This window comes from Hydra vulgaris, chromosome 12, assembly GCF_038396675.1.
Source record: "Hydra vulgaris chromosome 12, alternate assembly HydraT2T_AEP".
NCBI classification, from domain to species: Eukaryota; Metazoa; Cnidaria; class Hydrozoa; order Anthoathecata; family Hydridae; genus Hydra; species Hydra vulgaris.
The window spans coordinates 26,703,419-26,723,081 of NC_088931.1; the positions used below are offsets into that span (position 1 = coordinate 26,703,419).

General features: G+C 25.5%; 1 protein-coding gene across 1 annotated transcript in view; it reads right to left on the bottom strand.

Moving 5' to 3' along the window:
• LOC100206133 (WD repeat-containing protein 82) overlaps positions 1-19,663 on the bottom strand; it is a 40,001-nt gene that overhangs the window by 7,777 nt on the left and 12,561 nt on the right. The window contains exons 3-7 of the mRNA XM_065812738.1: positions 19,553-19,619; positions 19,135-19,234; positions 10,594-10,710; positions 6,946-7,104; positions 6,539-6,614 (exon numbers count right to left, since the gene is read on the bottom strand). Coding sequence (XP_065668810.1) covers positions 6,539-6,614; positions 6,946-7,104; positions 10,594-10,710; positions 19,135-19,234; positions 19,553-19,619 — 519 coding nt within the window. The remainder of the gene's footprint in view (positions 1-6,538; positions 6,615-6,945; positions 7,105-10,593; positions 10,711-19,134; positions 19,235-19,552; positions 19,620-19,663) is intronic.

Consider the following 19,663-nt stretch of genomic DNA (forward strand, 5'->3'; position numbering starts at 1 on the left):
ATCATGTATTTTTTCAGTAGGTTGTTGCATGCAATGCTTTTTTTAATGGTTTCTAAGCACATTGACATACTATTTACAAGAGTTAATGTGAAATCAATATTAACTTCATATTTCATCAGAAGCTTTATAAAAATCTTTTTTTGTTTATTTTAAATGAGATATTTGGATCCTAAATTTCTAATAACTTTTTTTATGAGTTGAAGTTACAGACTTCGTGGCTGCCCTTAGGATGTTAAGGTTACTTTTTTTGAGGAACTGTTATGTTTGGATTTAATTTCTTGTTAAAAAAAACTATTAGCATTGATAAAAAATTTTTGGCAAGTAAATCCATGTACAATTGTCCTGACATTATACCTTCACTATTTACCAACCTTTCTACACCATTAAAATCAAAGCATCCTGTAACATTCATTCATTCCCAGACCATGAGATGTTTGACAAGACTTTTAAGAACATTATACTTTGTGATTTTTTAAACCAAATATTTTCAAAATATCTTATATTTATATATCTTAAATTTACTAATATCAAACCACAACACAGAGCTTCATATAGTCTGACCTAATTTAATTTGTATTTTTGCAAACCCAAAAGGTTTTTGTTCATACAACTAATTTAGGGTTTGCTTTTCTGAAGACAAAGAGTTTGGGGATATAGAGGGAAATGCATTTCTGAAAGCAGCCTATTAAACCATTTGAATTATTCTATGCACAATTTGACTTCTTATGCAAATCAACATATCAGTTATCAATAAAATCTTAAAAAACAACCAAATTTTTTCTAATGAAACCAATTATTTTATATTTAATACACATCTTTAATCTAAAATAAACCAATTATTTCATAGTTCACACACATCTTTCTAACAACGCTTACTGATAAATGAAAATTTACAGCATATTGTTTGTAGGTTAGATAATTTTTTTTACAAATTACTCTAGTTAATAATTTTGCTAAATAGTTAATAATTTTGATGATAAATCATTATTAGTTTTATTTTCTCTAAAATAAATTAAAAATAAAAATTTAATAGGTTTAAAATGTCTATTTATAGTATTTTTTTTTATTAAAAAAAAAAAATCTTTGATCAACAAATTGCAACAATTTTTGTTGATTTTTTACATAGACTTAATTATTTTGCAGTAAAAATGTAACCTTTTTTTAAATATTTAATAAATAAAGTTATACTGTTGTTGTTTTGGTGAATATTATAATGAAGATGTAAAAAAAGCATACTAAAAAATATTTTTGGAGCAGTATTTCAAAAATATTTTTGGAATGCCTTACTTTTGACTCTTAGTCATAGAGTTATTCAATATTGTCTGTAACTGTATATATATTTTTTATTGTTAATTCACCTCCCCAAGGCCGAGAAGGCCACTACAGACGAGGAGGCTATTTAATTGTGGTTATAACCTGCTCTCAACTCTATAACTCAAAAACACAAACCTTGACAAACAAGGCCACTGCGCGGAGAAACAAGTTGAGCGCAGTATATTATAAATATACATACATAAAACATAATGTGAAAGAAAAGAGATGCTTTGATCCAATTGTGGATCACACAGTGACCATTTTTTAAGGGTATGATTAAGTATTTAAAATAAGATAACATTAGTTCTGCCCTGATAAGAAAAAACACAGTATCTGTAAAATTTCTTAGTTAATTAAACCAAAAAACAAAATTTTTTTATTTATTTTAATGTTAAAACTCATTAATAAATACAACCTAAAAATTTATGAAATGTTTGAAAAAAAGTTTATTAAAAAGTTTGTATGGTTTCGCATATGAACATTGAGTATATTTAAAATTGTGCAAGATTAATATTTTACAGATACTGTGTTGAATATCCTTTTTTATAGGGACATTATCAGCATTATGATAAAAATCATGCTGTGTTTTAGAGTTAACCCAATACCTTATACCTCATACTACAGTTATAGATCTCACTACTAAAAACTGAGAATTTATGCTCAGTGCAAAATATCTTTCCTTTTTCAGAAAAAATGCAAAATAAAAATAAATAAAATTAAATGATGTTATACTAGTTAAACTGTTATTAAGTTTTTAAACAAACTTAAAAGTTTTTAAACAAACAATAAAAAAATAAAAACCTGATATTTTTTTAAATCAAATTTACTCCTATCAAGCCTGCAAACAACTTTAAAACAAAATTTAAGTTGAGAGTTAAAAAGAAGAGTAAGACAAATGTTGACAAAAAACTTAAAAAATTGTAACTGTATATATTATGAGTCAACATAAAGATGAAAATCATATTCATAACAAAAACAAGATGAAGTCTTTAAAATAAAAAGACAATCATACAGAATGTCACAAGATTGTGTTGGTTGGTGAAACAAGATTTGTTCATTTATAGCTTGCTTAAGCAGTAACCATGGAAACATTTTTATTATAAAGAAATAAATATGCTTATATTATACTTATATTATAAAAGAATAAACCTTATGACAAATGGGACAAAGGCTTAAACTTAACAGCAACTTGAGGTTTATTGACAATTATATTTACAATGCAGAACCAAGGAGAAAATCTTGTAGGCACCCAATAACTACAAGATTTTTTTTCTATTTATTGCTTCTGTCTTACGTACAATAGAACCTTTTTTTTTTGGTTAGTATCAGTAGCAAGTCAGCAGTAGGACAAACGGATCATATTTGACCAGGGCCAACAATATCCATAATAATTGTCAGAAAGTCATTAATTGGACTTAAGCTGAGATATTAGAAGTGTGATAACAACTCAAAGACCTTGAGTTTAAATTATTGAAGACTGATAAGGTAATAGTTACAGGGATCAGAGGGTTTGTTAAACAGTTTAGCAAGTTTTAAAGAGAGTTCTGGAGAACGCTTTTGTAAGACTGTGACACTAGTGTTGTCAGGACCACAAGCTTTAGAAAGAGTTTAAGTGAGAAATAACTTAAGCAACAGAATACAAAATGATTCCAATGCCTAAATTGGATTAACCTGTTTAACTGGGATGTTAGGAGGAGTTTAGGAGGAGTGTCAGGAGTGTAGTCATTAGATTCAAAAGATGAATTAGGGAAAAAGTTCTCTGCTTTATTTTAGGATAGGTAACAAAACTGACTTATATAAAAAATATACTTTTTACATTAGAATTGGACAATAGTTTTTCACATCTATTTCTTGTGATGATAAAAAAAACATTCTCAAGTTACTTGTTTTGGTGAAAGACTAAGATTAAATTGCAAATAATAAAATAGGAAAAAACTGCAAAGAAGCCATTTTCCAGCCATTAAGAACAAACTGCAAATAAGCCACTTTCAGGCCATTAGGAAAAAACTGCAGAGAAGCCATTTCCCAGCCATTAGGAACAAACTTCAAAGAAACCATTTTCCAGCCATTAGGATTAAACTGCAAAGAAGCTATTTTCCTGCCATTAGGAACAAACAAGATCAGTCTTAAACAAGATTCAGCAAGAAGTGAGAAATAAGTTCATCATCAAAAGCCAGAGTGATTAAAGTATTTAACAATGGATTAAACTGTTTCTCTGGGATGTTAGAAAAGTGGTCATTAGATTTAAGAAATGAATTAAAAGAAAAGATCTTTGCAACAGTTACACCTTGGTAGAGGTTATAAAATCTAACATGTGTATGAATTATCAAAATTCAGAATTATTTTTGTTAAAAAGTTTCTAAAATCTAATTTCTGAGTTCTGAAATACAAGATTTAGTAATCTGACAATAGTGAGCTTAGCATTAGAAAATATCTTTTTGCATTAATTTCATCTAATCATAGGAAGATTGGTTTCAAAAAAAGTTATCCAAGTAAAAATATTAAAGAAATGATTACAATTAAAAATAGTAGCTGCACAAGAAAGAAAAAGACATAAGGAGGAGAATAGAGAAGAAGAGCCATACTCATGAGAGCCATAGAGTAGATGGAATTTTGATGTGAAACTGAAAAGAAGGAATAAAAGTGCCTGTGCTTATCTAAATTAAGGAGATTATATTGGCTTCCAAACCTAAATCCAGTAGGTTTTTTAGAAGTTGTTTAGTTGGTTGGGTTTAGAAGCAATTTTTCAGAAGAATAAAAACAAAAGCACCAGCATAAAGACTATTGCACAGAAAACCACAAAAAGAACCCTTATTAGAATCCTTATAATCAGATAGTAGTAAAAAATGCAATAACATAATAGCATAAGGGTGAATAAGATGTAGAAAAAAGACAAGATAAAACTTTTACTGAGACCGTAGCATGATTTAAATCATCTAAAGGAGAGCAAGGAAAAATTAAGTGAAGCACAAGCTAGGGTCAGAGAAAAGGCATGAATTGAGGAGAGATGGTGATTGTTTTAGATTATCTGAAAAATATAATTATCTGGGCAAATGATTGAGAAAGACAAAAGGTTTACATTTAGACCAGCCATTTAAATGAGAAAGGATGATTAGTTCTTAAGTCTTATCTAGAAGGTCTTCAACAAGACAGCAGGCAACGCAGTTAGACTTATTTTTATTAAGACCTCATCTCAAAGCCTTTACTCAACCAAGAGCTCTTAGGCAGGATAGTATAAAGTTAATTTCTCCTAGCCTTTGGTATAAAAGTGAGTCAGCAATGGACAGCAATGCATGTGTCAGGCATGTCAGCATGTCAACAGGACAGCAATGCATGTGTCAGGCTAGTACTGGATTATACATTACCCTACTGCTAATGTATAATACTACAATTAAATCAAAGAAATAATGATCCTGACCTGACTTGAATTATTTGGAACTATATAAAGTACAAGGAACCAAAACAAAAGGTTGGGTACCGCATAAAACATTAGGAACCAGATAAAACACCAACTATTTTGCTTTTTTTATATTAAAAAAAAGAAAATAAGAAAAAATTCAAAATAATTTAACTGGAAAGAATATTTATGTCAAGGAAACTAATGCAATGTAAAAAAATATGTACAAATGCCAAATATTATATTGACTGAAAAAAAATATTAGAGAAGTGCATTTAATTCAGATAAAATTATTACAGTAAAAATTAAGCAGTATTACCACCAACTTAGTACCCAATTCAATGGAAAAATAATTTAAATATCAATGGGAAAGCTAATTTTTTAAATAATTTAATTTGACTTAAACATATTTCTAATGAAACTAAAGTGTATGCTTTTTTAATATCTAAATCTTTTTGAATGTCAAATTTTAGATAAAAAAATTTTAGAAAAAAAATTTTTAGAAGAATTTTAGAAGAAATTTTAGAAGAAAAAAATTTCTTTTCAATATTCTACTGCTTTATCAATTATATATTATCAACTTTTAATGGTTTTCCTTTATTATTTATCAAATATAGATTTGGTTAACTAATCAGTTGCTATTAAGCAGATTAATTTTATCTACTTTTGCATCTAATATCAGACAAATTACATCCTGCTTATGACAACATATTGTTTGAATAAAGAAGAAATGTTTAAAGTAACTTATCAAAGATTGTTATCATATTTTACTTACTTAAAAAAACAATTTAATATTTTTATAATTTTGAAATTTATACTAGTATTGTAATAATGGAAAATACTTTGATGGGTTAATTCTAAAACATTGTCCATTTTAGGAAGTTGTGAGAAAAATGATTTTAAAAGTTTAAACTCGTATATAAATTCAAATATTTAAAAATATATTATAATTGTTGTTTTATTGTGGATATCTCATCCACTCCCTATAATTTGGTAGATAGTAGAGGGTGCAGAGATTGACATTTTAACATTCATAACTCAATATAGCCCAAATTTGGACATACAATGTTTTAGAATTAACCCATCAACTTAAACTAATATGTTTATAAAAATTCATAAGTAACATTCTATTGAGGCGTTAAAAGTAGGTCTGTGTGGTATCAGAAAATTTCCTTCGTCAGTTTTGTGTAAAAGACATAAAAATAAATGGAAGACTAACCATCCATGGAAAAAAAAAAAAATTTGACATAAAAATATAAATATCAGGAGGGGTAAAAAACAAACAAAAATAAAACAAACAAACAAAAAAAGAACCAATAGCATGATCTCTTATTAAAACAATAAACTTGTGACTCATAAAGCCAGTTTAGCATATCTAGTTATAAAATAATTAAAAAGCCAGTTTGGCTCATCTAGTTATTGAAAGCCAGTTTAGCTTATCTAATTTTATGTAAATTATGTAAATTTTTTCTAAATTATGTAAAATTATTCTTACATTATTTTTCATTTAAAAGTAAAAAGTGTTTTATGCAATAAAATGTAAGTTATCATTGGAAATTTCCAAAGGTTAACTATCACTTAATTTAACCCTATGGCCAAAATGATTTAGTCTATCTCAAAGTCAAAACAATTTTGTCTATCTAAAGCCAACATGATTTTGTCTACCTAATAAATATTAAATAATATCTACATTTTGTAAGTGTTTATTTGAAAATTTCATTGTGCTGAAAAATTTTTTTGTGCAAAGACATGACCAAACTAAAACTTAAAAAAAATTATTTTATTTCATTTAAAATATAAAAATATAATTCAAGATATTTAAAATACCTGAAAGGACATATTGTGAGTCAGGAGAAAAAGAAGCTTCTAAGTATGTTGACGCAGTGCTGCCTTGAGATAAACCCTAAATGTAGAGAGTTAAAATGAAGAACTTTATTTCAAGAGAAATTTATTAAATTTAATACTTTTTACCTGAGTAATACTTTTAAAAAGCATTAATGCAATTAGTACTTATTAAATTATAAAACATAAATATATTAATAATTTAAATTATTTTTAAATTATAAAACATTCTTATAACTTTTTAAAATCAACATTAATTGTTAGAAATAATTTCTATTTTTTTTTTTTTTACATTAAACATGTTAAACTATACATACAAATTTATAATATAAGTAACTTGATATAGTTAAGAACTACAAACCCTGTAATTCAACAGATTAACAAATACATACAGAAAATGTATGCAATAGATTTCCTTGAAATGCATCTAATAAGTAGACAGAGCCATTTGTTGTAGGAACAATAAACTTTTTTCCATCATTACTAAACTTTATAGCTGTTAACTCTATACCAGCGTCAGCTAAGGGCAGATTAAATGTAGCAAATGGACCCTTAATAAAAAGATAAAAGATAGTTGTACTATAAATAATTTCTTAATAAAAGTTATAATTATAGACAACCCTATACCAGTTACAGTATGAGTTGCAAACCCTATCAGGGTTGCAACTCATACTTTAGTAAACAGTTTGCAACAAATAAATAAATAAAACATATTTTTCACAAGTTTTAAAAATTTTATCCAAGTAGAGTGACAACCCTGTTATAATGGTAATAAATGAACTTATACCTGATTATTCCTTTTTTTAAAAGTTTAATTACAAAATAGAACATATTGTTATAATAAAAAAATAACTGAAATTTAACCAATAATTAATATAAATATAAATTTGAGATAAATATTCATTTTCATTTTCTTAAAACTCTTTTGATTGATTTTAATTGAGTTGAAGTAATGTTATTATTAGTATGTGACTGGAGTTGTGTTTTTGACTAGGTATGGGTATTTCTTTGACAAACCTTCTCCAATACACTCACTTTTTCTACTCTCTACAATAGATCATGGCTGTTTTTCTTGTCTTAATAGAGCAACACCACTTATCTTATTGATGATCATCTGATCATCTTCTTCTCTCTTAGAAAATACTACAAACTATCTTGGTTTTTAAAGCTGTCCGTCAAAAAATGCATGTGCACTACCAATTCAAAGCTTTTTTTGTAAAAATTTTTCTAGGTGATCCAATTTGGTGTTCACACTAAATTGATTGCACCAGGTAAACTATACTTCTATGGGTTATACAACTTTTCATGTTTAATGTGATGGGATTTAAAATGCAAGAAATAATCTAAACTTATCTTATAAATTGATGCAAGCATGATATTGCAGTGATATAACAAAATAGTTCAAAGTTTGATCAGAACTACCAAGTTTTCCTATTTAATTAGTGATAAAATCAAAGGGTTAAAGAAATTGTTCAAGCATAATTTAAAAATAAATAGCTACAACCATAAACCTCAAAATTAGTACTTTGTTAAGTGATTTTTAATTAATAAAACAAAATAATGTCGTAACAGTTAAAGCTTTTATACAGTTTATTATTTGTAGAATTTAATTTCGCCTAGGCAACTTTAATCCCATTATAAGTTTTGAATGAATTGTTATACTTATCAAATATATATATAAACTGAAACTTTTTGATCAAAATTGTGTGAACAACAACAACAAAAAACATACTATTTTTATTTTTTTTAAACAAGTTTAGTGATTCGTTATTTTGTATTCTTTTTTTTTTTTTGTATGCCATCTAAGATGGGAAGCCAGAATCTAAATATTAAAAGTAAGAAACATGTCAGTGTGTTTTTATAATGGCTGACATTTTATGCTTTTTTTATTAGATATGAATGATAAACTCATTAATTTGATTTTTAGTACAATTACTCATAATAATAACCATTAATAAAAAAACTACATAATAATTTTAGAATTTTTAATCAAAAATTTTATCAAAAAATTATTAAAGACTTGACAAAATGTTCTCTGCAAATTCATTAAATAAATTCAGGGGCATCCATTTCTCCACAAATATAAATTTCATTAATCCTGAGATCAATAAAAACTGTTTAAAAAATAATTTTTTTAGAATTAAGATTAATTATAAATAATAAAGATTCATTCGAAATCATACAAATATATAGTTTAATATTTTATTTTTAATAAAATAAATAATTATTTACTTTGTGAAGTGAAATTTTTGATTTTTTTAAATCTCTAAACTGATATTAAAATGTTTCACCTGATGATGACATCATGACATCAACCTGATGATGACATCATGACATCAACCTGATGATGAAATCATGACATCACCATGATGACACCTAAAACATCCTGATGATGACATTTAAACTAATTGATTAATTACTTAAAGCGCTTAAAAAAATTTACTTATATTATTATAATTGCTATAAGAGAACCAGGTAAACAGTGACATGAGCAATTATATATTCATAAAGTCCTTGATAAGCTTTAAAACTTACCAAAAAAAACATTAATTTTAATATTGATTTATCAATAGTCAAATTCTTATAAAACTGTGATTTCATAACAAGTTTATAAGAATTTGACATATCTGCAAAACTATAAACATTACAAAATATATTCTAAAATATATTGCAGTTTTATATTATGTTTTGAATACACAAGAAAAACGAAGATCAACTTTAATGCAAATTAGAGCCAAATAATATCAAGGTTTTTAACAGTTGTGTAAACTCCTATCTTACCCAATCAGGTTTTATTTTTTTAGGACCAAGCAAGTAGCCACTGCTGAATAATCAAAAAGCTAAATATCTCTAGTAGACCAAGGACCGCCAACATTTGTTATGGCAAACTACAGTTCAGAGAAAACTAAGATAAATCGTATTATTTTAAAGAACACATTGCTGTTGTCTTTTACTTTCTCATATGCAACTTAGATCTTTAAAAAATCGAGTTACTAATTCAAATTGTTTGCTACATTTCTGATCCAGAATATGTCATCTGGCCTGGTCAATGATTAACTTGATAAAAAATTTCCAATCTTCTATGGCCTAGAAGTTCATCAGATATGAATCCAATTTAAAACATAAAAAAGTCAACATTCAGAGAGTTTCACAGCATAAACAAACTTTTTATACATTAATTTAGGCAAAATTTAATTGATTTTGTTTAAATTATTGTATACATTTAAAAATGGTACTAACCCTGTTGAAATGTTTGTTAATTAAAAGGTGCGTCAATCAGATGTTTGATATAAACATTATAAAGAATTCACAAGTTATTTTGCATGAAACAAGTGTTTCATGTTTTTTAAGTTGTTAATTCTATATTACACACTATATACTATATTTGTCATAAAATATTATACAAATAATAAAAATGATGATGCTCAAAAATGGTCATCACTAAAAAGGGAATTTTCTGATGTTTAATGTCTTTTCATTCATAACTTTGTTAAATGGATGGCTCAGATCTCTAAAAATAATGGCTGATATCTGCCATCAAACAACCCTAAATTCTAATATGGCTAAATTATGTAAATAAAATTTGTTTAATTTTTTAAAGAAACTTAGATTCTTTTCGAATCAGCAAAACTCATAAACTGAATATGACAAATTTAATGCAAATTAAAAAAAAGGTAAAAATCAAGGTTTTAAAAAAATATAATTTCTCAAGATTCTCTTCCAATTACTTGCAGTAGTTGAAATGGCCTATTTCAATTTTCTAGAAGATCCTTGAAAAACTCCAAAATGTTCCTTTTTTTTCTTTGTTTTATTCTTTTTTGATTTAAAATATTTTTTTTTCCCCTTAAATACAAAAAGTTTTTTTGTATTTTTCCCTTAAATAAAAAATATATTTAAGGGGAAAAAAGTAATTACCTTAATAAAATAATAAATAATTAATAAATATAAAAACTTAAAACTTATTTGTAAAAGTTTTATTATCAATTCAGGTTTAATTAAATTCATCTTTATTATTTATAATTTTTATTAAACAAACTTACTTTATCAAATGTTCTAATATCATAAAGTCGAATTACTTCAGAGTCAACACCTGCTGCAAATATTAACCCTTCAGGATCAAATGATGTTACAGGTCTACCACTTACATGCATTATACCCTGTTAATGAAATAAAATTAATTTAAAAAAACTACTTTAGAATACAAAAAAAAAAAAAAAAAAGAATTTACAACTATACAAACTTTATTAAATGTGTTAACCATAACTTTATATATTGATTTAAATTTCAAACTGACGAGGAAGTGTTCTAACTATCGAAGGGTGTTAGTAGCATAATAATTACATTTCTATATAAAATTTTTATTTAAACAACATGTGTATACTTTAGTATATCAGGCCTTGTTAAGAAGCATTATGCAGCTCACATTTTATGTACAAAATGGCGATTTGCGTACCCGTTCAGCAGTTTTACATTAAGCACAAACTTTTTTTTATCTTTTAATATCCTTTATGTGATGTTTATTCAGAAAATATTAGATTGTAAAAAAAAGCATTTTAACCACAACTGTGATTATTTTTTTAAAAAAACAGAATAAATTTTATAAAAATTTTTTATTTTAAAAGACTTAAAATTTAATTTAATTTTAAAAGTTTAAATTTAGTTTTGATGGAATGTAAAATAGTAAACTGTAGAATATAAAATTTAGATTCAAAGGAATGTAAAATAGTTTTGCAATATTTATTAAAGAATTTTTTTTTCTTATCATCTGCTAACTAATTCATTACATAAAACATAAGTCTCCATTATAGATTAAATTATTTGAAAGCAAATAAAAAAAAATTTTAAGAATTCTCTTAAAAATTTTTAAAATTTTTAAGAGAATTCTTTTCACAAATGTATTCAAAATTTTTTGTTCTTTATTAATTCAATATGGTGTAAAGTTTTTTTCACATAATTTATTAATGAACATAAAATACGTTTATGAATACCTTATTGGTAACTGATAAAATCTATCTATAAATTGTTTATAATCTTTATTTTAAAATATTACATTAAATATATAAAAAATAAAATAAATAAACTGTGATAAACAAACAAAATAGTATGTTAAGTATATGATTATTTTAAGTAATATAAAGAATGCGTATTTTAAAGTACTGGGGTGTAATTTAATTTAATTTTAAACGCGGTTTAAAATTAAATTAAATTACAACGCAGTACTTTAAAATACGCTAAATGACGCAACTTAACTTTTAACGATATAAATATCAAAGCTGTGTTAAAGTTATATTAATTGGTGTTGCATTTTATTGCATTTTTGTTATGCAATAAAATTTTATAGCAAAGCCTGTGAATATAATAGGCTGATACATAATTATTGCAGCTTTTTTTCACTTTTTTTGTTGATGAAAAAATTGGCATTTGGTTTATTACTTTTTCATAAAAATAATCATTTCTCATTTACAGAAATGCATATTGAAAATTATCTTCATATTCGTCACATAATGCTCTACCTCTTACTCTTGCCACATAATGCCACCTCTTCAAGAATGGTAGAAAAACGGCAGAATCATTTCATGACTTCAATGGACTTTTTTGCAAGAGAACAATGAACGAAAGTTGAGTGATGGTTTAAGATCAAACAATTATCAAAGCTCAACAACCAAGCTCTTTTAGTGAACATGGAAGAAGACAAAAGGCTGACAACAAAAATGCTAGCTAATGACTTCAATGTTAACCGGTCAACAATCGCTTGTAGTCTCAAAAAATTTTAAAAAGTCTCAAAGATGACTGAATGGGTCCCTTAAGAACTTTCAGACAACAACAAAGCAGAATGTGTATGCATTTTTACTCATTTGCTGCAATAAAATGGAAAAGCTCTGTTTCTGAAGCATGGTTAATATTTAAAAACATCAAAATGAAGACTTAGGTGTCGTTGAGTGTTTCTCCAAAAAAATATCAAAAGGTTTCTACTGTAAGAAGAGTAAGTGGCGTGAATAGTGGAACAGAAGCAGAATCATCGACTGGGAAATCATCTCAAACAGCATCTGCTATAGGTTAAATGACAATGAATAAGTACAACAGTGGCAGATTTGGGACAAAGATTCAAAATATTCTCAGTATCTAAGTATGCTAGAAAAATGAGTTTATTATTTATCTATAGTATTTGTGCACGCGTACAAAATTTTTATTTTATTTTGCAACCATTTTTTTCTTATTACATACTTCTTAGTAAGCACTTATTTAAAAACAAATTATTTTTACTTTTTCACCTAAAAATTCCATGTAATTTCCAAAAATTTTTAAACTTTAAACAGAAAAACTTCAACAAGAAAGTTTTTTTTAATGAAATTTGTAGTCTATCATTAATTCTTGTTGTGTTTTTAGATAGAGCAAATATTTTTGAAAAGACATAAACTTACTGCAAAATGGGAGATGATGAGTTATATGGTTATTTTAAGATCAGCAAACACACTCAAGACAACATCACCTGACAATTTAAAAACAAGATATCGCCATAACATCAGTATATAAAGATATCTTATCAAAGATTTAATACATGGCCTAAATCTATGTCTAAACATGTGCATAAAATGCACAGGTTTAGTCATAGACTCTCATTGAGATGTGGCTGACCTCTCATTGTTTCAATCAACTATTCCAAAAGCTCAAAGAAATTTATTCAACAAAATGTTAAACAATTTTAAAAATAGTAAAAGTAAAACATTTTTACCCAAAGGCTTTTAATAGAAAAATTATACCAATTTTCATATTTTTAGTACCAATGTCAGGTTTAGCCATAAACAAAAAACAATTTTACTAGAGCTGGCTTGCAGGAGACATTTAATATTTATGAAATACATCTCAAACATTTCTGCAAAAAAATTTAACATTGGAAAAAACTCTCAAGAAACTTAATAAAATGGTTTCAACAAACTTAAATGACACAAAAAGTAAAACTTATTTTGTAAACTTTTTCGAGGAAAATGTATTGGCTAAGTGTTAGAATGTACATAAGAGTCAGTTTTAATGGCTCCTTGTAATCTCTTCTGGATTTCTTTCTTAAAAAGAAGGATATCCAGACCATCAAAACTGAAAAATTATGCTTTTTTTTATAAAGATAACACTTTATAAAAAAAACATAACCAACACATTTTTGCCAGAAAAGACTACAACCATCAAAACTTATATATGCATTTTTACACTTATTCAACAAATTTTTGCCAGAAAAGTTAAAACCATCAAAACTGACTGAATTTTTGCCAGAAAAGTTAAAACCATCAAAACTGACTGAATTTTTGCCAGAAAAGTTAAAACCATCAAAACTGACTGAATTTTTGCCAGAAAAGTTAAAACCATCAAAACTGACTGAATTTTTGCCAGAAAAGTTAAAACCATCAAAACTGACTGAATTTTTGCCAGAAAAGTTAAAACCATCAAAGCTGACTGAATTTTTGCCAGAAAAGTTAAAACCATCAAAACTGACTGAATTTTTGCCAGAAAAGTTAAAACCATCAAAACTGACTGAATTTTTCCCAGAAAAGTTAAAACCATCAAAACTTATGAACTCTTAGAAAGTCCTAAAAATGTTGACAGACTCTAAAGTACATGCCCCATGTGCATTTTATGGCGAAGGTTATCTATTATTTAAGATTCGAAATATTGAATATCAAATACTTTAAATTGTTGCGGCATCAATATCATATTAGTTTTATAAGAACAAACAGTACCTAGATGTTCTGCTTTTTCTTCTAGACCAAGATCTTTCTATTGCAAAGAAAAAAGATGGTGCTCTTCTCAAAACTTGTTCCTGAACTGTTCAGACATTCAGATATTTTGTTAAAGGCTCTTGACTTTTAGCTTTAAAATCTCACATAATTAGTAAGAGAAAACTCAGGAGTATGTTGACCAGTTTAGAGTTTTCACCAACTGTGCTGATGCATTCAACAGCTCTGTTGAAATTGTAATAAACTTTACAATGCTCACAATCAAGATAATAATTAAGACCTACTACTTTCTAATTAGCATGGGAGAAAAAATTTCTATGGGGCAAAAACTAAGGAATTTACAAGTAGCATAAAAGCAATCTTAAAGTATCTTTGATACAGTTTGTATAACAAAATATTAAGTTGTAAAGTATCTTTGATACAGTTTGTTTGATAACAAAATATTAGGTTGTAAAGTATCTTTGATACAGTTTGTTTGATAACAAAATATTAGGCTGTAAAGTATCTTTGATACAGTTTGTTTGATAACAAAATATTAAGTTGTAAATACAACTTAAAGTATCTTTGATACAGTTTGTTTGATAACAAAATATTAAGTTGTAAATACAACTTAAAGTATCTTTGATACAGTTTGTTTGATAACAAAATATTAAGTTGTAAATACAATCTTAAAGTATCTTTGATACAGTTTGTTTGATAACAAAATATTAAGTTGTAAATACAATCTTAAAGTATCTTTGATACAGTTTGTTTGATAACAAAATATTAAGTTGTAAATACAATCTTAAAGTATCTTTGATACAGCTTGTTTGATAACAAAAAAGTTGTAAATACAACTTAAAGTATCTTTGATACAGTTTGTTTGATAACAAAAAAGTTGTAAATACAACTTAAAGTATCTTTGATACAGTTTGTTTGATAACAAAAAAGTTGTAAATACAACTTAAAGTATCTTTGATACAGTTTGTTTGATAACAAAAAAGTTGTAAATACAACTTAAAGTATCTTTGATACAGTTTGTTTGATAACAAAAAAGTTGTAAATACAACTTAAAGTATCTTTGATACAGTTTGTTTGATAACAAAAAAGTTGTAAATACAACTTAAAGTATCTTTGATACAGTTTGTTTGATAACAAAAAAGTTGTAAATACAACTTAAAGTATCTTTGATACAGTTTGTTTGATAACAAAAAAGTTGTAAATACAACTTAAAGTATCTTTGATACAGTTTGTTTGATAACAAAAAAGTTGTAAATACAACTTAAAGTATCTTTGATACAGTTTGTTTGATAACAAAAAAGTTGTAAATACAACTTAAAGTATCTTTGATACAGTTTGTTTGATAACAAAAAAGTTGTAAATACAACTTAAAGTATCTTTGATACAGTTTGTTTGATAACAAAAAAGTTGTAAATACAACTTAAAGTATCTTTGATACAGTTTGTTTGATAACAAAAAAGTTGTAAATACAACTTAAAGTATCTTTGATACAGTTTGTTTGATAACAAAAAAGTTGTAAATACAACTTAAAGTATCTTTGATACAGTTTGTTTGATAACAAAAAAGTTGTAAATACAACTTAAAGTATCTTTGATACAGTTTGTTTGATAACAAAAAAGTTGTAAATACAACTTAAAGTATCTTTGATACAGTTTGTTTGATAACAAAAAAGTTGTAAATACAACTTAAAGTATCTTTGATACAGTTTGTTTGATAACAAAAAAGTTGTAAATACAACTTAAAGTATCTTTGATACAGTTTGTTTGATAACAAAAAAGTTGTAAATACAACTTAAAGTATCTTTGATACAGTTTGTTTGATAACAAAAAAGTTGTAAATACAACTTAAAGTATCTTTGATACAGTTTGTTTGATAACAAAAAAGTTGTAAATACAACTTAAAGTATCTTTGATACAGTTTGTTTGATAACAAAAAAGTTGTAAATACAACTTAAAGTATCTTTGATACAGTTTGTTTGATAACAAAAAAGTTGTAAATACAACTTAAAGTATCTTTGATACAGTTTGTTTGATAACAAAAAAGTTGTAAATACAACTTAAAGTATCTTTGATACAGTTTGTTTGATAACAAAAAAGTTGTAAATACAACTTAAAGTATCTTTGATACAGTTTGTTTGATAACAAAAAAGTTGTAAATACAATCTTAAAGTATCTTTGATACAGTTTGTTTGATAACAAAAAAGTTGTAAATACAACTTAAAGTATCTTTGATACAGTTTGTTTGATAACAAAAAAGTTGTAAATACAACTTAAAGTATCTTTGATACAGTTTGTTTGATAACAAAAAAGTTGTAAATACAACTTAAAGTATCTTTGATACAGTTTGTTTGATAACAAAAAAGTTGTAAATACAACTTAAAGTATCTTTGATACAGTTTGTTTGATAACAAAAAAGTTGTAAATACAACTTAAAGTATCTTTGATACAGTTTGTTTGATAACAAAAAAGTTGTAAATACAACTTAAAGTATCTTTGATACAGTTTGTTTGATAACAAAAAAGTTGTAAATACAACTTAAAGTATCTTTGATACAGTTTGTTTGATAACAAAAAAGTTGTAAATACAACTTAAAGTATCTTTGATACAGTTTGTTTGATAACAAAAAAGTTGTAAATACAACTTAAAGTATCTTTGATACAGTTTGTTTGATAACAAAAAAGTTGTAAATACAACTTAAAGTATCTTTGATACAGTTTGTTTGATAACAAAAAAGTTGTAAATACAACTTAAAGTATCTTTGATACAGTTTGTTTGATAACAAAAAAGTTGTAAATACAACTTAAAGTATCTTTGATACAGTTTGTTTGATAACAAAAAAGTTGTAAATACAACTTAAAGTATCTTTGATACAGTTTGTTTGATAACAAAAAAGTTGTAAATACAACTTAAAGTATCTTTGATACAGTTTGTTTGATAACAAAAAAGTTGCAAATACAACTTAAAGTATCTTTGATACAGTTTGTTTGATAACAAAAAAGTTGTAAATACAACTTAAAGTATCTTTGATACAGTTTGTTTGATAACAAAAAAGTTGTAAATACAACTTAAAGTATCTTTGATACAGTTTGTTTGATAACAAAAAAGTTGTAAATACAACTTAAAGTATCTTTGATACAGTTTGTTTGATAACAAAAAAGTTGTAAATACAACTTAAAGTATCTTTGATACAGTTTGTTTGATAACAAAAAAGTTGTAAATACAACTTAAAGTATCTTTGATACAGTTTGTTTGATAACAAAAAAGTTGTAAATACAACTTAAAGTATCTTTAATACAGTTTGTTTGATAACAAAAAAGTTGTAAATACAACTTAAAGTATCTTTGATACAGTTTGTTTGATAACAAAAAAGTTGTAAATACAACTTAAAGTATCTTTGATACAGTTTGTTTGATAACAAAAAAGTTGTAAATACAATCTTAAAGTATCTTTGATACAGTTTGTTTGATAACAAAAAAGTTGTAAATACAATCTTAAAGTATCTTTGATACAGTTTGTTTGATAACAAAAAAGTTGTAAATACAACTTAAAGTATCTTTGATACAGTTTGTTTGATAACAAAAAAGTTGTAAATACAACTTAAAGTATCTTTGATACAGTTTGTTTGATAACAAAAAAGTTGTAAATACAACTTAAAGTATCTTTGATACAGTTTGTTTGATAACAAAAAAGTTGTAAATACAATCTTAAAGTATCTTTGATACAGTTTGTTTGATAACAAAAAAGTTGTAAATACAATCTTAAAGTATCTTTGATACAGTTTGTTTGATAACAAAAAAGTTGTAAATACAACTTAATATTAAATGTTACTTAATCATTTCTTGCATCATTTGCTTTTCTAATAAAACATTTACTTACAGTTCAAAAATAATTGTTATAAATTGTCAAGTGAAGCAACCATTCTAAAAACCATAGAAGCAACCATACTAATAACCACACCCCTTCCACCCACTTCGTGGTAAATTCACGAAGAGCCTTTTGATTTTAAAAAGAACAAAAATAAGGAATTATTATAAGGCTATTACAGTTAGTGTCCAGGGCAGATTACCATCATAGATAAAAATAATTTTTTTAAATATTTTATTTGACACTATTATAAAAAAAAAATTGTAAGTTCTAGTTTGTTCTGTGTCTGGAAACAATTTATAAGGAAATCCTAAATGTTTTCTATACACCACTGGGAATTTTTGCTTTGTTTTAAAATTGCTTACTTAAATTTTAAATGAGAAAGTTCATTTAGAATTTAAGTAAGCAATTTTAAAAAATTATAATAAGAAAAAAGTGTAATCTTTGAAAAATAAATTTATAATAAATAATAGTAACAATGAAACATTTTTTTGGGAAAGAAACTTTTTAAGTAGCAATTTATTTTGAAGCCTTTAAACAAATAATTCTAGAAATGTAAGTTCCAATTTAAAAATTTTTTCTTTAGACTTAGTTTAAAGTTAGCTTGATCAGACAATACAAATGAACAATTTTATAGATACATGAAAATAATACAGTGCTAACTAATAAATAAATAATTTTTTTTACCGATTCTTGTGTGAGTTTTTATCTATTTTCAGTTCTGGTTTCAATTATGAAAACAAACCATTTTTTGTTCTGGCTTTAGTGTAAGCCACTATTTATATAATAATCAAATTCTCTTTAGAACAAATTAAAAAAAAATAACAACAACCAGACAGTTATATTGAACTAAACCCAAAAGTTCTTTTTCTAACAAATAAATAAAAATTTAGACAAGTAGACTAAACTTTTTTTTAGTTTATTTGTATAATTAAAAAAAACAAAACAATTACTGACAACTGCATACAACTTTATACAAAATAAATATTACCTGACAGCTATTAGATCTTAGATCCCATAAACGTATTGTTCGATCCAAAGATCCTGATATAAATGAGTCATCAACAGGAGACATGTTTAGTGCAACAACACTGTATAAAAAATTTTTTGTAAAGTAATATTACGTGAACCTCTCCCCTTCAAGAAAATTTTTATTTCTTTTCTAATATGATAATTCTTATTTCTTAAAAGCACTATCTTTATATAAACTGTAAGGTCTAAAAGGCTGATAAAATGGAGACATTTTTCTTTAGAAAACTAATAAATATTTTAGAGTATCAATCAAGGTCAAGAACGAAAAATAGTAAAGTTCTCAGCTTTAATGAACAGAATCTACTCCACTTAAATTATCTATTATGAAGAAAGTAACTTTGTAACTTATAAAAAAGTGTGAGAAATAAACAAACTACCTTTTTGTATGACCTGAAAAATACCGTAGATATTTGTTATCATGTAAAGACAGGTAGCGAATTGTATCTAAACAAAAACAAAAAAAGATTTATCTTATCAACATTTTTTCA